Source organism: Alternaria viburni (genome assembly GCF_023758015.1).
Source record: "Alternaria viburni strain BMP 2772 chromosome Unknown scaffold_29, whole genome shotgun sequence".
Taxonomy (NCBI): Eukaryota; Fungi; Ascomycota; class Dothideomycetes; order Pleosporales; family Pleosporaceae; genus Alternaria; species Alternaria viburni.
The window spans coordinates 355839-371905 of record NW_026055798.1 but is presented as its reverse complement, the minus strand read 5'-3'; the positions used below and the strand labels follow the sequence as shown (position 1 = coordinate 371905).

Below are 16067 nucleotides of genomic sequence, written 5' to 3'. Positions count from 1 at the left end.
TCAAGCCTTCTCCTCTTCCTTTAAACGTCACAAAAAAATTCTCAGCTACTGTGACTCCGCAGCAAAAGCTACAACACACACACATATTAGGGTCAATTTACTCACAAACTAGCGGACAAGGAACGTACTCTCTCGACACTGCCATTATCCGTCTGATCCACCGCCAGCAGATTTGGGCTTTGCGCTCCGCCTCCGCGTTCTGTGAAGCCGCGGGTTTCGAGCTGTGGGCGCTTCTTGCCGGGGCTGGGGAGGCCGCCTTGTGATGAGGAGGCGCCGCCGCTGTTGTCCCGGCCGGGGACGCTGATGCTGGGGAGGTGCGAGGATGCTGTGTAGCGAGACTCGCTTGTGTGGTCGTACATTGTGCTGCTACTGCTGCCGACGGTGGCGCAGCGCAGGATTGTTTGGATGAGTTGGTTCTGGCGGAGGGGTTTGGATAGGTAGTCCTGAGATAGGCGTTAGTAGCAGGAAATGGTCTTGATATTATGGTAACGTACATCCATCTGCGCTGCGAGACACTTCTCGCGATCGCCAACCATGGCGTGCGCTGTGAGGGCGATGACGGGTGTTGACGGGATACCGTTCTCACGCTCCCATTCACGGATCTTTGCTGTGGCTTCGAAACCGCCCTGAGATGATGTTAGTGGTGTACTTGCATTTAAAAGTGTGGCTCAACTCACCATGACGGGCATTTGGACGTCCATAAGCACGCAGTCGTAGCGCTTCTTCTGGATGTGCTCAAAGGCTTCAAGACCGTTGTTAGCCACAGTGACTCTGTGGTGGTACTTCTCCAGAATCCTGACGGCAAGCTTCTGGTTGACAGCGTTGTCTTCGGCCAACAGGATCTGGAAGGACTTGGAGTGATCCGAGACGAGTGGCGCGGCGCGACCATCAAGTGCGGGGATGAGCGCGTTACCCAAATCGATCGGCAGACAGGGTGTTGTCATGTAGCTCGAAATACCATTCTCAAGCGCGGACCTGAGGCTGATGCATACATGTGGCGTAAGCATGACGAGAGGAATGTACTTGAAGCGTTCTGCAATCCTAAGCTCCCGCGCTGTGTTGTCGTTGTCAACAATAACGCAGTCATAGGGCATGTCGGTCCTCTTCGTCGTCTCAGGAACCTCCTCAATCGACTTGACCACCATGGGTACGAGGTCAAGTGTCTTGAGGTGCTCAATGATCTGGTCCGAGAAGCCAGTGTTGCCTTGGTCGACAAAGAGGACGGCGTGCTGCTTGTACGCCACGAGCTGAGGCCGGATGGCGGTAACTTCCGGCGTGCCGAGACGTACTCTGCATGTGAAGTAGAATACACTGCCCTTGCCAAAGTCTGACTCGACCCACATACGACCGCCCATGAGGGTGACGAGACGTTTGGAGATGGAAAGACCCAAGCCGGTACCACCGAACTTCCTGGTAGTGGAACCGTCCGCTTGCTGGAAGGTGTCGAAGATGAGGTTGAGCTTGTCGCCACGGATGCCTATTCCAGTGTCGGAAACAGCAAACTGGAACACGTAATGATCTGGGCCGCATTCTTGCTCTTGCGCCATGGATATGGCCACCTTGACTTCTCCTAGCTCCGTGAACTTGATAGCGTTACCGACCAAGTTGAGAATAATCTGCCTCAACCTGAAGGAATCACCCACAACGTAGTCGGGCACCTTGTAGGATACGTCGTAGGCGAGGTTCAGCTTCCGCTCGTTGGCTCTTGATGCTAGAGATTTGAGGGCGTTGAAGATTGTGCCTCGCATTGAGAACGGAATCTCTTCCATAACCATGCGGTTGGCCTCAATCTTGGAAATATCGAGAATGTCGTCGATGATGGTCAATAATTGACCAGCCAGGTTATGAACAATAGTCAACATCTCTCGTTGTGCGTGCGTAAGGTCGGTGTCGAGCGTAAGCTGGGTCATTCCAATGATACCGTTCATGGGTGTTCGGATCTCGTGCGACATGTTGGCGAGGAACTCGGACTTGGTCTTGTTGGCCAGCTCGGCGGCTTCCCTGGCTGCTGTGTTCCTTTGGATACTCTCTCGCAAACTGGACACCATCTGGTTGATCTTGCGCTTCAGCTCGTCCATCTCGCCGGAAGCCTCGACGGTGATTTGGGTGAACTTGCCCTCCATGGCAGCGTTAGTGATGTCGCCGAAAGCGCGCACTTGGGACGTAAGATTCTGGGCCATGGTGTTGACGTCTGTGGTGATCTCTTTCCATCTGCCGTCGATGTCTCTTACATCTGCTTGGCCGCCCATCTTTCCGTCTACGCCCACATCGCGAGCTACGCGCTTCACAGCAAGAGACCATTCGTCTAGTCTCATAACCATGTCGTTGATAGTGTCTTTGAGTAGTCGAATCTCTCCTTCGGCGTCCACGTGCACTCTGCGGCTCATATCTCCCTTGGCGATGGCCTGTGTGACCTCGGAGATACTTCGCACTTGCAGCGTCAAGTTCTGGGCCATGGTGTTGACATTGTTGGTGAGGTCCTTCCACTTGCCTTCCACGTTGTCGACCTGCGCTTGGCCGCCGAGGATACCGTCTGTGCCGACCTCACGGGCCACCTTGCTGACCTCTTGTGCGAATGTGTTGAGACGGTCCACCATGGTGTTGATGGTAATCTTGAGAGACAGAATTTCACCCTGGACTTCTGCCTTGACCTTCCTGCTCAAATCTCCTCTTGCGACGGCTGTGGTGACTTCGGCGATCTCTCGCACTTGCGTTGTGAGGTTCATGGCCATACCGTTCACATTCTCAGTGAGATCTTTCCAGGTTCCCTCAACACCATGCACTGTAGCTTGGCCACCAAGGCGACCCTCGGATCCGACCTCTCTCGCAATCTTGGTGACTTCATGGGCGAATTGCTGCAGCTGGTCCACCATGCGATTGATCGTGTTCTTGAGTTCCAAAATCTCACCCTTGCATTCGGCTTCGACTTTCCGGGTGAGGTTACCCTGCGCGACAGCCGTTGTCACTTGGGCAATGTCTCGCACTTGTGTAGTAAGATTTTGAGCCATGGCGTTCACGTTCACTGTGAGTTCGTTCCACATGCCCTTGACACCAGCGATTTCAGCCTGACCACCGAGCTTTCCTTCGGTACCGACATCTCTGGCCACCTTGGATACTTCAGTCGCAAACGACTGCAGTTGGTCCACCATGCTGTTGATCGTCTGTTGCAGCTGCAGAATTTCTCCGCGGGCCGGGCGTTCAATCTTGCGACTGAGGTCACCCATGGCGACTGCGGTGGTGACTACGGCGATCTCTCGCACCTGGTCGGTAAGATTCTTGGCCATCCCATTAACTGCAGGACACGTTAGCATCGGGCCGATAGTGGAACCCTAATCACAACGTACCACTGTCAGTCAGCTCAGCCCAAATACCAGCAACTCCTGGTAGGTTGGCTTGACCGCCCAATCTGCCTTCGGTGCCGACCTCTCGGGCGAGGAATGTAACCTGACTAGCAAACTCCTGGAGTTGATCAACCATGGTGTTGATCGTGCGCTTAAACAGAGTGATTTCAGGGTCCATCTCCTTAGCATGGATCAAGACCTTCTTGCTCAAGTCACCCATGGCCACGGCCGTGACGATGGCGCCGATTTCCCGCAGTGCCTTTTGGAAAGCCAAGTTGGCTAAACATGTCAGCCGTGTCAACGCCTATGTGAGGCTGCAGAGCCTACCCTGTTGATGTTTGCCGAGTTCTCTCTTGAGTGCGCCGATGTCTTCAATGCCGTGTTCGAATACCATGCTCTGTGTCGTCAACTGCTTGTTCACTTCCTGGCTCAGGTTGTCTGTATCATGTCAGAATAAGCGCATGCGACTCCATTTGCACGCCCTTACCAATGTGCTCGCGCTGGTTCCTTATCTGGTCGGCTTGCTGGTTCAGGTGTACGCGCAGATAGTTGAGCTGCTCCTCAGTGAGGGCTGCGGCGGGCTGCTCGGGGTCGCCATTCGACTCTTTGGCTGCGAGCCAGTTGGACACCCAGATGGCGCGCTCCTTGTTGGATCCCCGCCGGCCCTGGACGGGTGGACCGTTGTTGCCGCGCACGACGCCGGCCTGTGTATATAATACGCCCTCCTCCGGTGGCTCTTGTGCGGGTGTCAGAGGGAACTGGCCTTGCTTGGTCGCGGCGTGGCTGCTCTTGTGCTCGAGGAAATCTATTCTTGAGCAGAGCGCCGACAGCTCCTGCTCGAGTTGTGTCTTCTCTTCGCTCTCCGGGCCCGGCAGAGCGATGGCGTTGGCGGCCGTCTTGGCTCCATTGGCCGAAACCTGTGCGCTGAAGCTGGGGTCTCGCGTGGGGTCATGTTGGCGGGCGAGGTTGCGGATGATGGCTGAGACGCTCGAGTACGTCTCTGCGGCCATTGTGGCGGCGGGTGGAAGGGTGCGAGGCTCAAAAGGCTGCTATGTGCGCATCTGGAACGGGGGAGAGGACGGAAGTGCGGCTGGTCAAGTTTCGTTGCGAGGGCAGGCGGAAACGGACAAAGGAGGGACTGAAGAGTCTGCCGGTGCAGACGGCTGCGAGGATGCTGATGGATCGCGAGATGAACTCGAGAGGTATCGAGGAAGCGCAAGCAGGGGCCCCGCTGGAATGGATATCCAGTATGGCTCAAACAGGGCTAGCGCAGAAGAATAGCCGCACGCCACACGATGGAGGAGCAGAGGGGAGCGCGGCGGAAGAGAGACGGAACACGCCAGCCCAACGCAGCGTCACGGGCGTGCTACACTATGCTGCCTCACTGCCAAAAGGATTGCCCGACATGCTGCCGGGTTGGGAAAGCAGACTGGACGCGAAGATGACAGTTGAGCGCTACGTCGTGCACGGGTGGGTCCACACGTGCACGGCCGAGCTCAGAAACGGACAGGGCGGACTATGGCTGCCAACGGCCACTTGGTGAACAAACCACCGCAAATTCAGCCCTCCAGCACAACACCACTGCACACCGCCGACGTCATGGCCCGCGAAATGAAGTGTGACCATGCATTTCCCGTCCGCGTGCCAGCTCTTAGCACGTACGAGTTTACGAACAGAGCGACGAATGGCAGTGCGACCGAAGCCACCTGCACCCACCAGTGTGGCAAATTACCCCTATTCGCTGCTAACGGCGCGCGGAACAGGCATCGCCTAGCATCGCACCACACCGCGGACACCAAGGACTTCAACGCCCACGGCCAACTGTGAAGGCGCCTCTAAATTAGCCACGGCAGCTCTGCGCTGCTCTCCTGTTTGATCTGCATGCCACTGCACCTGCCGTACTCGTGCCGTGGTTTCAGCGCCATCGATCGCAATACTCTCATATCTTATCGTGCGCTGACTGACAGCTGACAGAGGGGCTCTGTGATGGTGCGTACGGTGGGGTACGCTTGTTCACAAAGCACGTCGCTTCGCTCAGGGTCTCTCCCGGCCGTCCGGCCGACTGCAGTAAGCGTGTCTGAGCGGATGCCGGCACATGCTGGCTAACATGCGAGGACGTGTTCTTGCGCTGTCCAAAATCGACTCGCCGTTGCACCAAAGCAAGGAAACATTGGGGAACCCGGTCGGCGCATCCGAACACTCCCCGGGTCCTCGCCCCGGGAGCAAGTCCCACGCAGCGGACAACCCTACAGAAATTAGATTTGCTTTTGCAACATCAAGGTATTTCACGACAACTCAACACGATATACATGTCCAAGATCAGTCATGTGGATCGTGACGAATTAGTACGGTTTGCCTACTATGTATCCACCTAGGGACCCCTCCACTATACACAAGGAAGCCATCTAAATTTGGAAATCTTTTACTCCATAACGCGTTTGCAGAATACATACACCCAACAAGTTGTGCTGAATCCTCTCTTGCGACTACGTAGTCTCTACGCTTACTTTCCAGGAGCAAGCCTATCGACCGACATTTCTCGATTTCATGACGTGTTTGCAGAATACAGATCCCTCACTCATGGTGCTAGATCCTCTGTTGCCACAACGTAGTCTCTTGGAGGATCTCAACTTCAAAACATGTCCGCAGAATACACTCACATCAAAACCAATCAAACATCACCCATTCCAACAATGTAGCCTCTCGGAATCTCTCGACTTCAAAACACATTTGCAGAATACATGACACCTCAAAAGTCATACACCCTCCATCCCATCAATAATCCAGCGGCGTCTCCCCCTGCTCCCTCCCCTCCCTCCCCTCCTCAGAAGCCGCCATTCTCCACGTCGCCAAAGCATCCAGCGCATCCGGCCCATCCCTTTCCTCCCTCCCCACCATCATCGACAACTCCGTATCCGTTCTTGCATGCGGTAGCGCAGGAACGCCCCCAACCCCACCCCTCCTCTCAAACAAATTCCTCCTCGGATTCGTACGTTCGCTTGTAGTATCAATCCGGAGGTCCCGCATTGAAGGCAATGGGTGATAGGACCAATATGGTGACAGTGCGGGAGCGAAGAGTTTTGCTCGGCACATGGGACATGTTGATGATGACTCCAACCATGTCATTAAACAGGATCTGTGGAAGATGTGGCGGCATATGTTAATCTTTGTACCGGGGTCGATGTCTGTATACGCTTCGAGGCAGATTGAACAACTGTCTTCGTGTGCGGTGGGGCATGCTGTGCGGATTTGTTTCAGGCCAAAGTTTGTGAATGAGGCGCGTGATGGATAGGGTGCTGTGCGCGCTCGGGCAGAGTCGTTGTTTATCTCGATGTACGGCATGGTTGCGGTTGTGGTTGTGGTGGTGTTCGTGGTTGCGGGGCTTGTATGACTTGTGAAAACAGTGATGTTTGTAGCAGCCGCGGTGTTTGTGTAGACAGTTCTAGTGGTTCTGGTATAGGTGGTGGTAAAGGTAGTGGTAGTGGTTGTGGTAGTAGTATATGACATGGTAATCTCTCTTGCGGCAGTTGGAAATTTTCAGAAGACAGGTCCTGCAGTGTATTCCTACAAAAGATAAATCAAGAGAAGAAAGAAACCTCCACCCTTTTATTACACCTATTTTGGCACTAGAATGTGCGAGCTCTGTTACAACTGTGGTTCGCTTGACCCAAGGAATGAATATGCTGGCGAATCACAAGGGGTCAGATACAAACGACATCTCCAAAACATGGCTGCCTCAATGGGAATTTGATTAAACTGTATTTCAGAAACATGAGACTGGCTACCTGAGCTTCTTCGCATGCGCAACCAGACTCTCGATGACTTGCTCAAAGGCATCCTTGTCGCCTAGTGCGCTTTCTAACCTCTTCTGCCAGTACTCAAACACCTCCTTTGCTCTTTCTTGCAGGCCCTTTAGGTGGTCGATGTGCATCTTCAACTCCTCGTCAGTCAAGCCTTGCAGTGCTGCATCTGTTGTCGCGCAAAGCTGCATGGTACTGCTGATGTCCAGTTCGGGTGGTGGTGGCGGTCCTTTGCGTTTTCGCTCTGGTTTTGAACTTGATGAGTCAACTGAAGTGGATGATTCGTTCTCGCGCTTGATGCGTCCCAAGGGACCACCGTTATTTCGACCGTCTGAAGAGGGGCGCGGCGAGCCGCCGGGTATGTGTATTGAAGGAAGGATGAGCTTCTTTTGTTTGGACGCGGGGAGTATCTCGTCAAGGTCGACGGGTACACCTAGGGATACCAAGAACAGCCGCCGTATGCGCGAGCGGACCCAGTCGGGAGGTTGTAGTGGCGGGGGTGCGACTAATTGCGTCCATAATGAATGGCTCCGTTCCGAGAGGAAGATGGACCGTGTTTCCTCGGGATTGGTGGATATTGTGGGTATGCCGTCCTGTGCAGGGTACATGTCATCAAGGTATGGCTGTGTTGCTGAGACGATATCTTCAAGTGATGTGAGTTGGTCAAAGTCTAAGACGGGCTGTAGAAGGAGAGGTTAGTCAGATGTCACCAAGGCAAGCGGACAAGGCAGTAATGTATGTGGACTAGAATTGCTGCGACTTACAGGACCTGGCGAGGGGACAGGTACAGGAGGCTGTTCTGGGGGCTTATCAAATGATGTCTCTGCATCGTCCTGGCCTTGCTGAAACCCATCGTCAAAGTCCCCAAAATCATCGTCACCCTCTTCGCCTTCTTCAAAGTCGTCGAAATCGCCAAAACCATCGTCGTCACCGTCGGCGTTGCCAAAGTCGTCGTCTTGCTCGATCGAGGCGTCGGCGTCGGCTTCGGCAAGTGTTTCAGGTGCGGCGTCAGTTGCGCCGTCACTCGGGCTTATTGGGGACCTGTCATGCGAGGTTGGTGACCCTTCTTCCGTCAATGGTACGCAGGAGGCACCAAGGAAATGCCCTACGTACCTGGATTGCTGCTCTGGGAAGGCTCCTCCGGTGCTCTGACAACCACGTCAGGCGTAGCATCGGCCAGACGTTGCTGGTGGGCAAGTGTACCGGGGACATCGCCGTAGCTGGGCTGATCGGGGTCGATCTTCTCGACAATTGTCTTTGGCACTGGCGTTCCTCCTGGTGTCAGAGGCCTGTCGCTGACGCTGACGCGCGAGGCACTGCGACTTCGTGCGCCTTCTGGGACAATTTCAACCTCGTCGGGGACAGCGTCTTGGGTGCGCATGTTGTATGCGTCTGTTCCGGGAACCTCGCCGTGGGCTGGCTCGTCGTCGACTCGCTCGACTCGTGTGATGGGAATGGGCGAGGTCATGTCCGACCGCGCAGGCTGGCCTTCGGTAGCATCGGAGAAGTGCTCGTCGCTTGAGTCGGCTATGTGATGTTAGAACTGATACACGATATGAGCAAGACGACATACCCAGCTCTTTCGCGCCGGGGTCTTCCAGCTCTACGCTCTTGCGGGGTGGTGCTAGCTCGTCCGGCATGTCAGGCAATTGATGTTACTATACTTGACGGGGTGTGTATTGTGGGAGAAGTCGTGGAGACTCGGTTCACGGTTATAGAGGCGAACGAGGAGTGATTTGCGAAGGCGACAGGAGACTGCGCCTCGTTGCTTGAGCGTGTCGTCGTTCAGGCACGCTCGATTAGCGGGGACGAGCGGTCTGGACGCTCCAGCAGCGGGAAGGTGGGAACAACAATTCACCGGAGCTAAGCCCTGACCCTTGCATCTGTTTGTCTAACTTTTGGGCGCGACGTCGATGCGCGTGAGGAGAATACACGACTACGCGCAATTCTTTGACCTCGTCCATTAGCGGCCCGACCATTGCATCCCCGGGCGCGACACGACTAGACTTTCGCGCGTTCTCGATATCTCGCCGACCACAACAGCTCCATCGCCCATCAACAACAAACACCAGAGCTACCCTCCACACCCGCCATCATGAGCGGCTTCACATTCGGCGGCGCTGCCAACAACAGCGGCGGCAGCAACACTCCTCAGAAGTCGCTGTTTGGCGCTGCACCCTCCACTGGCAGCGCGACGCCATCTCTCTTCGGCACCGCAAACAACACCTCGAGCACACCAGCTAGCAGCGGCGGCGGCGGCCTCTTTGGCGGTGGCGCAGCTAATCCAGGCGGCTCAGGCGGTCTTTTCGGCGGCGCATCCAACACACCTGCATCCAAGCCTGGTGGTGGTCTGTTTGGCGGAGGCTCAGCTACACCGGCCCCATCCTCAACACCAGGTTTCGGCGGCGGTTTTGGCTTCGGACAGAAGAAGGAGGGAGATGCGCCAAAACCAGTTGGTGGACTCTTCGGCGGAGCTTCAACTGGCGCGGCGCCAGCATCTTCCGGCTCTCCATTTGGTGGATTCGGCGGAGCAGGTAGTGAGTAGCTGGGCATATCTGTGACATCCAACGCGACTGCTGACATGTCGTCTAGGCTCGACACCAACAGCTACGCCAGCAGCAAACAAGACGTCTTTCCTCCCCTCCACCACTCCAGCCGGCGCACCTCCAGGTGGAAGTCTATTCGGCCAGAACAACCAGTCTAGCGGAGGCACATCCTCGCTGTTCGGCCAAAAGCCAGCAGCAACCTCTGCGTCTTCCACACCTGGTCTATTCGGCGCTGCATCCGGACAATCTGCCGCAAAGCCTTCAGGCGGCTTCAGCCTAGGAGGAAACACAGGCGCCTCGGGCGATGCGAACAAGCCCGCTGCACCTGCGTCTACTCCCTCGGGCGGCCTATTCGGAGGTGGTCCGTCAGCGCCTGCTTCACAAGACGCGCAGGCTTCCAAACCTGCAGGTGGGCTATTCGGTGGGCTGGGCAGCAGTACCCCATCTTCGACTCCCGCGAAGCCATTGGGAGGATTCAGCCTGGGCACAACATCCGCTGCTCCAGCTTCTACGCAGCCCACTGCAACCTCGGGCCTCAGTCTCGGTGGAAACAACGCTGCGTCATCTGGCTCTGCAGCACCGAGCCTATTCTCGCCTGCGGGAGCTTCCACACCAGCATCTACGGGCGGTGGCTTCAGCTTTCCCAAGCCTGCTGCTCCTGCTAGCACCGCCGCAACAACCGGAGCTACAACCACTGCAACAAGCGGTGCGCCTACGACAACCGCATCGTCAAACACATCCTTGTTCCCCAGCCTTGGAAGTGGTTTGGGAGGCGGCAACACCACATCCGCTGCTTCTGGAGCTGCTACCACCACCACATCTGGAGCCACACCCAGCCTGTTCAGCAAGCCCGCAGGAAGCGAAGCACCAGCAGCATCGTCCAACACTACTTCACAGCCAACTCCGGCCCCTGGAGCGACAAGCGGAAACAATGCAGGCCAAAGTGGACTTGCTGCATCAACCGCCGGCCCCGCACCATCAGCGCAATCACGCCTGAAGAACAAGTCCATGGACGAGATCATCACCCGCTGGGCCGCCGACCTATCCAAGTACCAGAAGGAATTCCAATCGCAAGCCGAGACAGTCGCATCATGGGACAGGGCGCTCGTCGAGAACTCCGACAAAGTCCGCCAACTATACTCCAAGACCTTCCAAGCCGAGCGTGACGCCGCCGAAGTCGAGAGGCAGCTAACGATGATGGAGGAGAACCAGCAAGAGCTCGACTCTTACCTCGATCGCTACGAGAAGGAGATTGACAACCTCATGAAGATGCACGGTGTCAGCGGCAAGAACGAGGCGCTACGCGGCCCAGACCAAGAGCGCGAGAGGACGTAAGTTATATCTACACCCCTAAAATCCTGCACAATGACTAACAACCACCTAGCTACAAGCTCGCCGAAAAACTGCAAGACCGCCTCAACGAACTCAACAAAGACCTCACGGAGATGATTGAAGAAATCAACAACACATCGCAGACGCTCAGCAAGACCGGCAAGCCAGACGATCCCCTCACAAAAGTCGTCCGCGTCCTCAACACACAGCTCGCTCAACTCCAGCTCATTGATTCGGGGGCCTCGCAGCTCCAGGAGAAGATTAACAAGGCGCAGAGGGAGGGCCAGCGTGTTGGTGCTAATGGCTGGAATGGACTGGGCAGTGATCCCTCGGCTGATTTCATGAATAGTATGCGTGGCGGGAGGGCGAGCCAGAGGTTCGGTGGTGTGTCATAGGGGTTGATATAAGGGATGTAGGATAGGATGAGGAGGCTAGGTCTTGTGCTCTTGATGGATGGATGGTAGTATGATTGCATAACAATTCGGCGTTTTCAAGGCGTTTGTATTAGCTCCTCGAGCCGCGAAGTAGAAGTACAACAACAACGTCATATCTCCAAGCCCCCCTATACCTTCTCTGCCTCGCCTCCAACCCCCGCAAACCTCCCCCCCTCCTCCCCCTTCCCCCTAACCTCAGCATGCACAACACTCCCCTCCCTCCTCCCCTCACTCCTCTTCTGCCACCAAACCCCGCCCGCACACCACACCCCCATACCAATACTAACCGCAATCATAGCCCACATGCCCCTCGTAAAATACGGCGCCATATCCGCCCCGTAGAACAAAATACTCCACCAAGCATTAATCGCATTACTCCCCATATTCATACTCGCTATCACCACCGCGCGCAAACTATCTTCTTCGTACCGCAGGACATCGTTCGCCCACGCAAAGAACGTGGCTTGGCAGGCGTACACGCTGCCCGCCCAGTAGTACATGCCGAAGTGGATGGGTGTGGAGTGTGGAAAGGCGAGTATGAGCGCGGAGGTAATTATGCCGGTGGCTGCGATCCAGTAACCCACTAGATACCTTTTCCCGCCCATGTAATCTGTGAGGGTCGCCCAGAAGAGGGTGGATGCGATACCGACGGCTGGGACGCCGGTTGGGTAGTTGTTGTTCTGGGCTACGGTGTATGTTTCCGTTGGATGAGACCGCATGTAGAGCTGGAGCAAGGCGTTTGTGCTGAAGGACTCGGTTTCTCCGGCGAGGATCCACAGGATGACGAAGAAATACCAGTACCATGTGCTGAAGCAGTGTTTTAGGAAGGAGAAGGAGATGGGGGTTCGTTCGCTGACTTCGGGGACGCGGGATATGGCGAGGGCCTTTTCGGTGGCGGAGAGGTAGGGGGCGCGGGTGTTGCGGGGGGTGTCTGCAGAGGTAGAGGTACGAAGTCAGTACATGTCTCACATGCATTTCGTACAGCCAGGACTTACCGGGGAAGAGGAGGAAACCGTAGAGGGCTACGGGGAGGGTGATGATGCCGTCGATTACTGAGAATGATGTTAATACATGTGTATGTAGATGTGTGCATATAATTGAAAACTTACTGAACAGCCACCTCCACCCACTCATCCCCCTCAACCCATCCATACTACTATGAATCCCCGTCTGGATAAACCCGCCTATCATCGTGCCAGCCAGACCCGAAGCAGTGAAGATGCCGGATCTTTTCCCTAGCTCTTTTTCTGTGTACCAGGACCCGAGGATGTAGTGGGTTCCTACAAAGGTGGAGGATTCGAAGAGCGCTTGGAAGAAGCGGATGGCCATTATGTCTTGCGGCTTTTGCGCGGCGGCTGTTACCATTGTTAGGCCCGCCCATGCTACCTGGTGGGGTTGTTAGAATATGAAGGGTGGTTGGGGGAGGGATGGGGGGAGATGTACCATGCATGCTGGGAAGAAGTAGCGGGGTTTGATGTAGTAGAGGGCTATGTTGCATGGGACTTGGCCTATGGTGTATCTAAGGATTGTGACATTAGTAGAAGTTTCTCGTGTCTTTTTCCTTTCATGCTCAACTCACCCAACAGTGAAAACGGTGTTGATTTGATTGAGCTGGTTCCCCTTGAAACTCAACTCTTCCCTCATGCCAGAAACATACGCATTGTTAAGGTTTGTGCGATCGAGATAGTTCAGGAAGTACATGAGACAGCAGAAAGTAAGGATGAAGAAATCGAGCTTCTGCACCAGCTTGCGCTCGCCTGGCGCATTCTGGTCGCCTCGAAGATAGGCGATGAAGCTGTTGGCCATTTTGGAGATTGTTATCTCGAAGTTGAGATGTTGAAGTGTTGACCTCAGCTGAGCAGAGGCAATGCGCCTCGTCGCTAGAAATGTGAGGTTGCGCGACAAAAGACGATTCTATCGCGTCTCCAAACAATCGCCGTTATCAGTTCTGTATGTAGTTGAATCTCTTCGGGTGACATTGTCCGTCCATGCATGAAAGGACCGATAGACGCTGGGAACGAGATATGGGATGATAGTACGCCACTTATGCCTGACTCGGAGCGTTCACAATCAGTAACCCTCACCGACAATCATGACGCCCGTGGTTGGATAGCTGATTGCCGGTATCGGGTGCTTGGGTAGGCGTATCTGAATCTCAACACGGCAGGTATATCCTCTTGAGCAACGGCAGTCTATCTCGGCCGACTGAGCGGCATGTCTGCTAGGAGTTAGTCTGGCTTGGGCGCGTGTAAATGCGGGGAATGGTACTGTCAACGCCTTCGATGGCTTCGGTTCAGGGCCGCCATCACGTATGGACCGCGGCGCAGATGCACCCGAGAGTGGGGAGGATAGGAATACGGAATGGCGAAGGATACTCACGGAGATGTTCACGAATCCCTCTTCTAATTTAATAGACTTGGATGTTACAGTCCCCCATACGGTAACTTGGCGGTGCAAAAGGTCCTGAAGTATGACATCTGAAGCGAACTGGGAGAAAGTTGCCGCGGGGAAGCGCGCCGCTCTCGCGGAATCCATTCCGACTCAATACCGCATACCCCAGGACAAGTTTCCACCGGAATCACAACTCGATGTCACGACGTGGCCTAGGGAATCTGGATGGCTTACGGAGTCAGAACTCGCGATCACTGAGAGCACCGCGTCAAATATCCTCGAGAAGATTGCGTCGAAAGCATGGAGCGCCGAAGACGTTACGCTCGCATTCTGCAAATGCGCCGCAGCGGCGCATCAACTGGTATGGCAGAGTTTTGTAGAGTAGAGTTGAGGCGATCTAATGGGTGTATAGACGAATTGTCTCAGCGACGCCTTCTTCGATGAAGCGGTACAGCAAGCCAAAGCCCTCGATGAGCATCTCGAACGAACCGGCAAGACCGTAGGACCGCTCCATGGCCTGCCTATATCGCTCAAAGACAACTTCAACGTAAAAGGGAAAGATAGTACCGTAGGCTTCACCTCCTTAGTGAACCAACCCGCCGAATACGATGCGACGCTGGTGGAAATACTGCGTCGACTGGGCGCTGTCCAATATTGCAAGACAAATGTGCCAACAGCCATGATGATCGTACGTACACACGCATATCCAACAAGCTGGAAACTGACAAGACACAGGCAGAGTCCGTGAACAACACATTCGGCCGCACCGTCAACCCACTCAATCGCAAAGTCACGTCCGGCGGCTCCTCAGGCGGAGAATCAGCCCTCATCGCATTTGGAGGAAGCCCTCTGGGCGTCGGAACAGACATCGTAAGCACCAATTCCCACTAGATCTTCAGATCTAACAATATCAGGGCGGCAGCTTGCGTATCCCAGCAGCATGTACCGGTATCTTCACTCTGCGCCCCTCCTTCGGTCGCTTCACCACACAACGATGCAGATCCGGTCTCGCTGGCCAGGAAGCAGTGCAATCCGTAAACGGACCCATGGGCAAAACACTCCGCGACATCACCCTCTACTCCAAAGCCATCGTCGACGCAGAGTGCTGGAAACTAGACCCAAAGATGCTGCCAATCCCATGGCGGCACGTCGATCCCCCACAGAAGCTCAAGATCGCGGTGCTGTACAACGACGGTATCTGCCTACCCACGCCGCCTGTGACGCGAGCGCTGCAGGAAACGGCGGTCAAGCTGAAGAAAGCGGGGCATGAGGTTTTGGTCTGGAATCCGAAGTTGCATGCTAAAGCGATTGAACTTCTAGGCCGCATGTTCGTTGCAGACGGAGGAAAGAGCGTGGAGGCTTTACTCGGTGTAACGGGCGAGCCGTACCGACCTGAAATGATACAGTACAAACACGCGAAGGAACTGGGTGTTTATGATATGTGGAAACTGCATACGGAGCGATCGGAGCTGCAGCGACAGTATCTGGAACAGTGGATGGGGGTTGAGGGACTTGATGGTATTTTAGGTAAGGCAGCTGAGAACCGTTGTTTTGTTGAATCATTCTTTGTCTAACAATTGTGAATAGCACCGACAACACCCTACGCAAGCGTAGCGCACGGCGACTTCAAATACGTCGGATACACCGGCGTGTACAACGTAGTCGACTACTCTGCCACGTCCTTCCCCTGTGGCGTCTCGGTCGATAAAGCCGTGGATCAGTATGCGAGCGATTACAAGGCGCAGAGCGAGTCCTGTCAGGCTGCTTGTGATAGCTGTAAGTGCCACTTACCTTGGCCCAATTCCCATGTTTTCAACACTAGTGCATGACTAATTAGTATCAGATCACCCTGAGCTACTTCACGGCCTACCAGTTAGTCTACAGTGAGTTTTACTATGTGGAGTTTTACTAGGGTGGTTGATGCTAATTTCTGTGACAGACTTGTTGCGCAACGGTTGGAGGAGGAGAAGGTACTTGCTATGACTGAGACGGTGCTTCAGGCGATACGGTCGTGAGTGGGTTGGGGCATGTAGTATGGAATTACTTTTCAAGATGTGTTGAAGTTATTTGTTCATTTGTAGCGGGAAAAAGACCCGCCTATGCTAGAGATACCGTGATGCTATGAAGCAGTCGACCATGAAGATGTACACGATACTGTAACGCCCGAACGCTAAAACACCACATACCACTCCTCCGCCACCAAGTCATCCCCGTCGTTTGTCG

General features: G+C 54.9%; 5 protein-coding genes across 5 annotated transcripts; 2 read left to right on the top strand and 3 right to left on the bottom strand.

The window, feature by feature from the left end:
* Nucleotides 1-4351, bottom strand: J4E79_010289 (uncharacterized protein; the record flags this gene model as incomplete). Its single annotated transcript, XM_049359128.1, has 7 exons — nucleotides 1-18; nucleotides 129-443; nucleotides 495-626; nucleotides 678-3292; nucleotides 3345-3620; nucleotides 3669-3779; nucleotides 3829-4351. 7 exons carry the CDS (start codon nucleotides 4349-4351, stop codon nucleotides 1-3), a joined length of 3990 nt encoding a protein of 1329 aa, XP_049206506.1.
* Nucleotides 4352-7122: 2771 nt separating this feature from the next.
* Nucleotides 7123-8781, bottom strand: J4E79_010288 (uncharacterized protein; the record flags this gene model as incomplete). Its single annotated transcript, XM_049359127.1, has 4 exons — nucleotides 7123-7821; nucleotides 7906-8123; nucleotides 8255-8668; nucleotides 8715-8781. The coding sequence occupies 4 exons, from the start codon at nucleotides 8779-8781 to the stop codon at nucleotides 7123-7125; spliced, it is 1398 nt and encodes a 465-aa protein (XP_049206505.1).
* A 455-nt stretch (nucleotides 8782-9236) lies between these two features.
* On the top strand, nucleotides 9237-11414 carry J4E79_010287 (uncharacterized protein; the record flags this gene model as incomplete). Its single annotated transcript, XM_049359126.1, has 3 exons — nucleotides 9237-9678; nucleotides 9734-11018; nucleotides 11072-11414. The coding sequence occupies 3 exons, from the start codon at nucleotides 9237-9239 to the stop codon at nucleotides 11412-11414; spliced, it is 2070 nt and encodes a 689-aa protein (XP_049206504.1).
* A 167-nt stretch (nucleotides 11415-11581) lies between these two features.
* J4E79_010286 (uncharacterized protein) lies at nucleotides 11582-13259 on the bottom strand (the record flags this gene model as incomplete). The annotated part of the gene is made up of 5 exons (XM_049359125.1): nucleotides 11582-12384; nucleotides 12449-12505; nucleotides 12563-12839; nucleotides 12897-12972; nucleotides 13033-13259. The coding sequence occupies 5 exons, from the start codon at nucleotides 13257-13259 to the stop codon at nucleotides 11582-11584; spliced, it is 1440 nt and encodes a 479-aa protein (XP_049206503.1).
* Nucleotides 13260-13923: 664 nt separating this feature from the next.
* On the top strand, nucleotides 13924-15859 carry J4E79_010285 (uncharacterized protein; the record flags this gene model as incomplete). Its single annotated transcript, XM_049359124.1, has 7 exons — nucleotides 13924-14205; nucleotides 14257-14532; nucleotides 14580-14714; nucleotides 14759-15371; nucleotides 15432-15620; nucleotides 15688-15727; nucleotides 15784-15859. 7 exons carry the CDS (start codon nucleotides 13924-13926, stop codon nucleotides 15857-15859), a joined length of 1611 nt encoding a protein of 536 aa, XP_049206502.1.
* Between the last annotated feature and the right edge of the window lie 208 nt (nucleotides 15860-16067).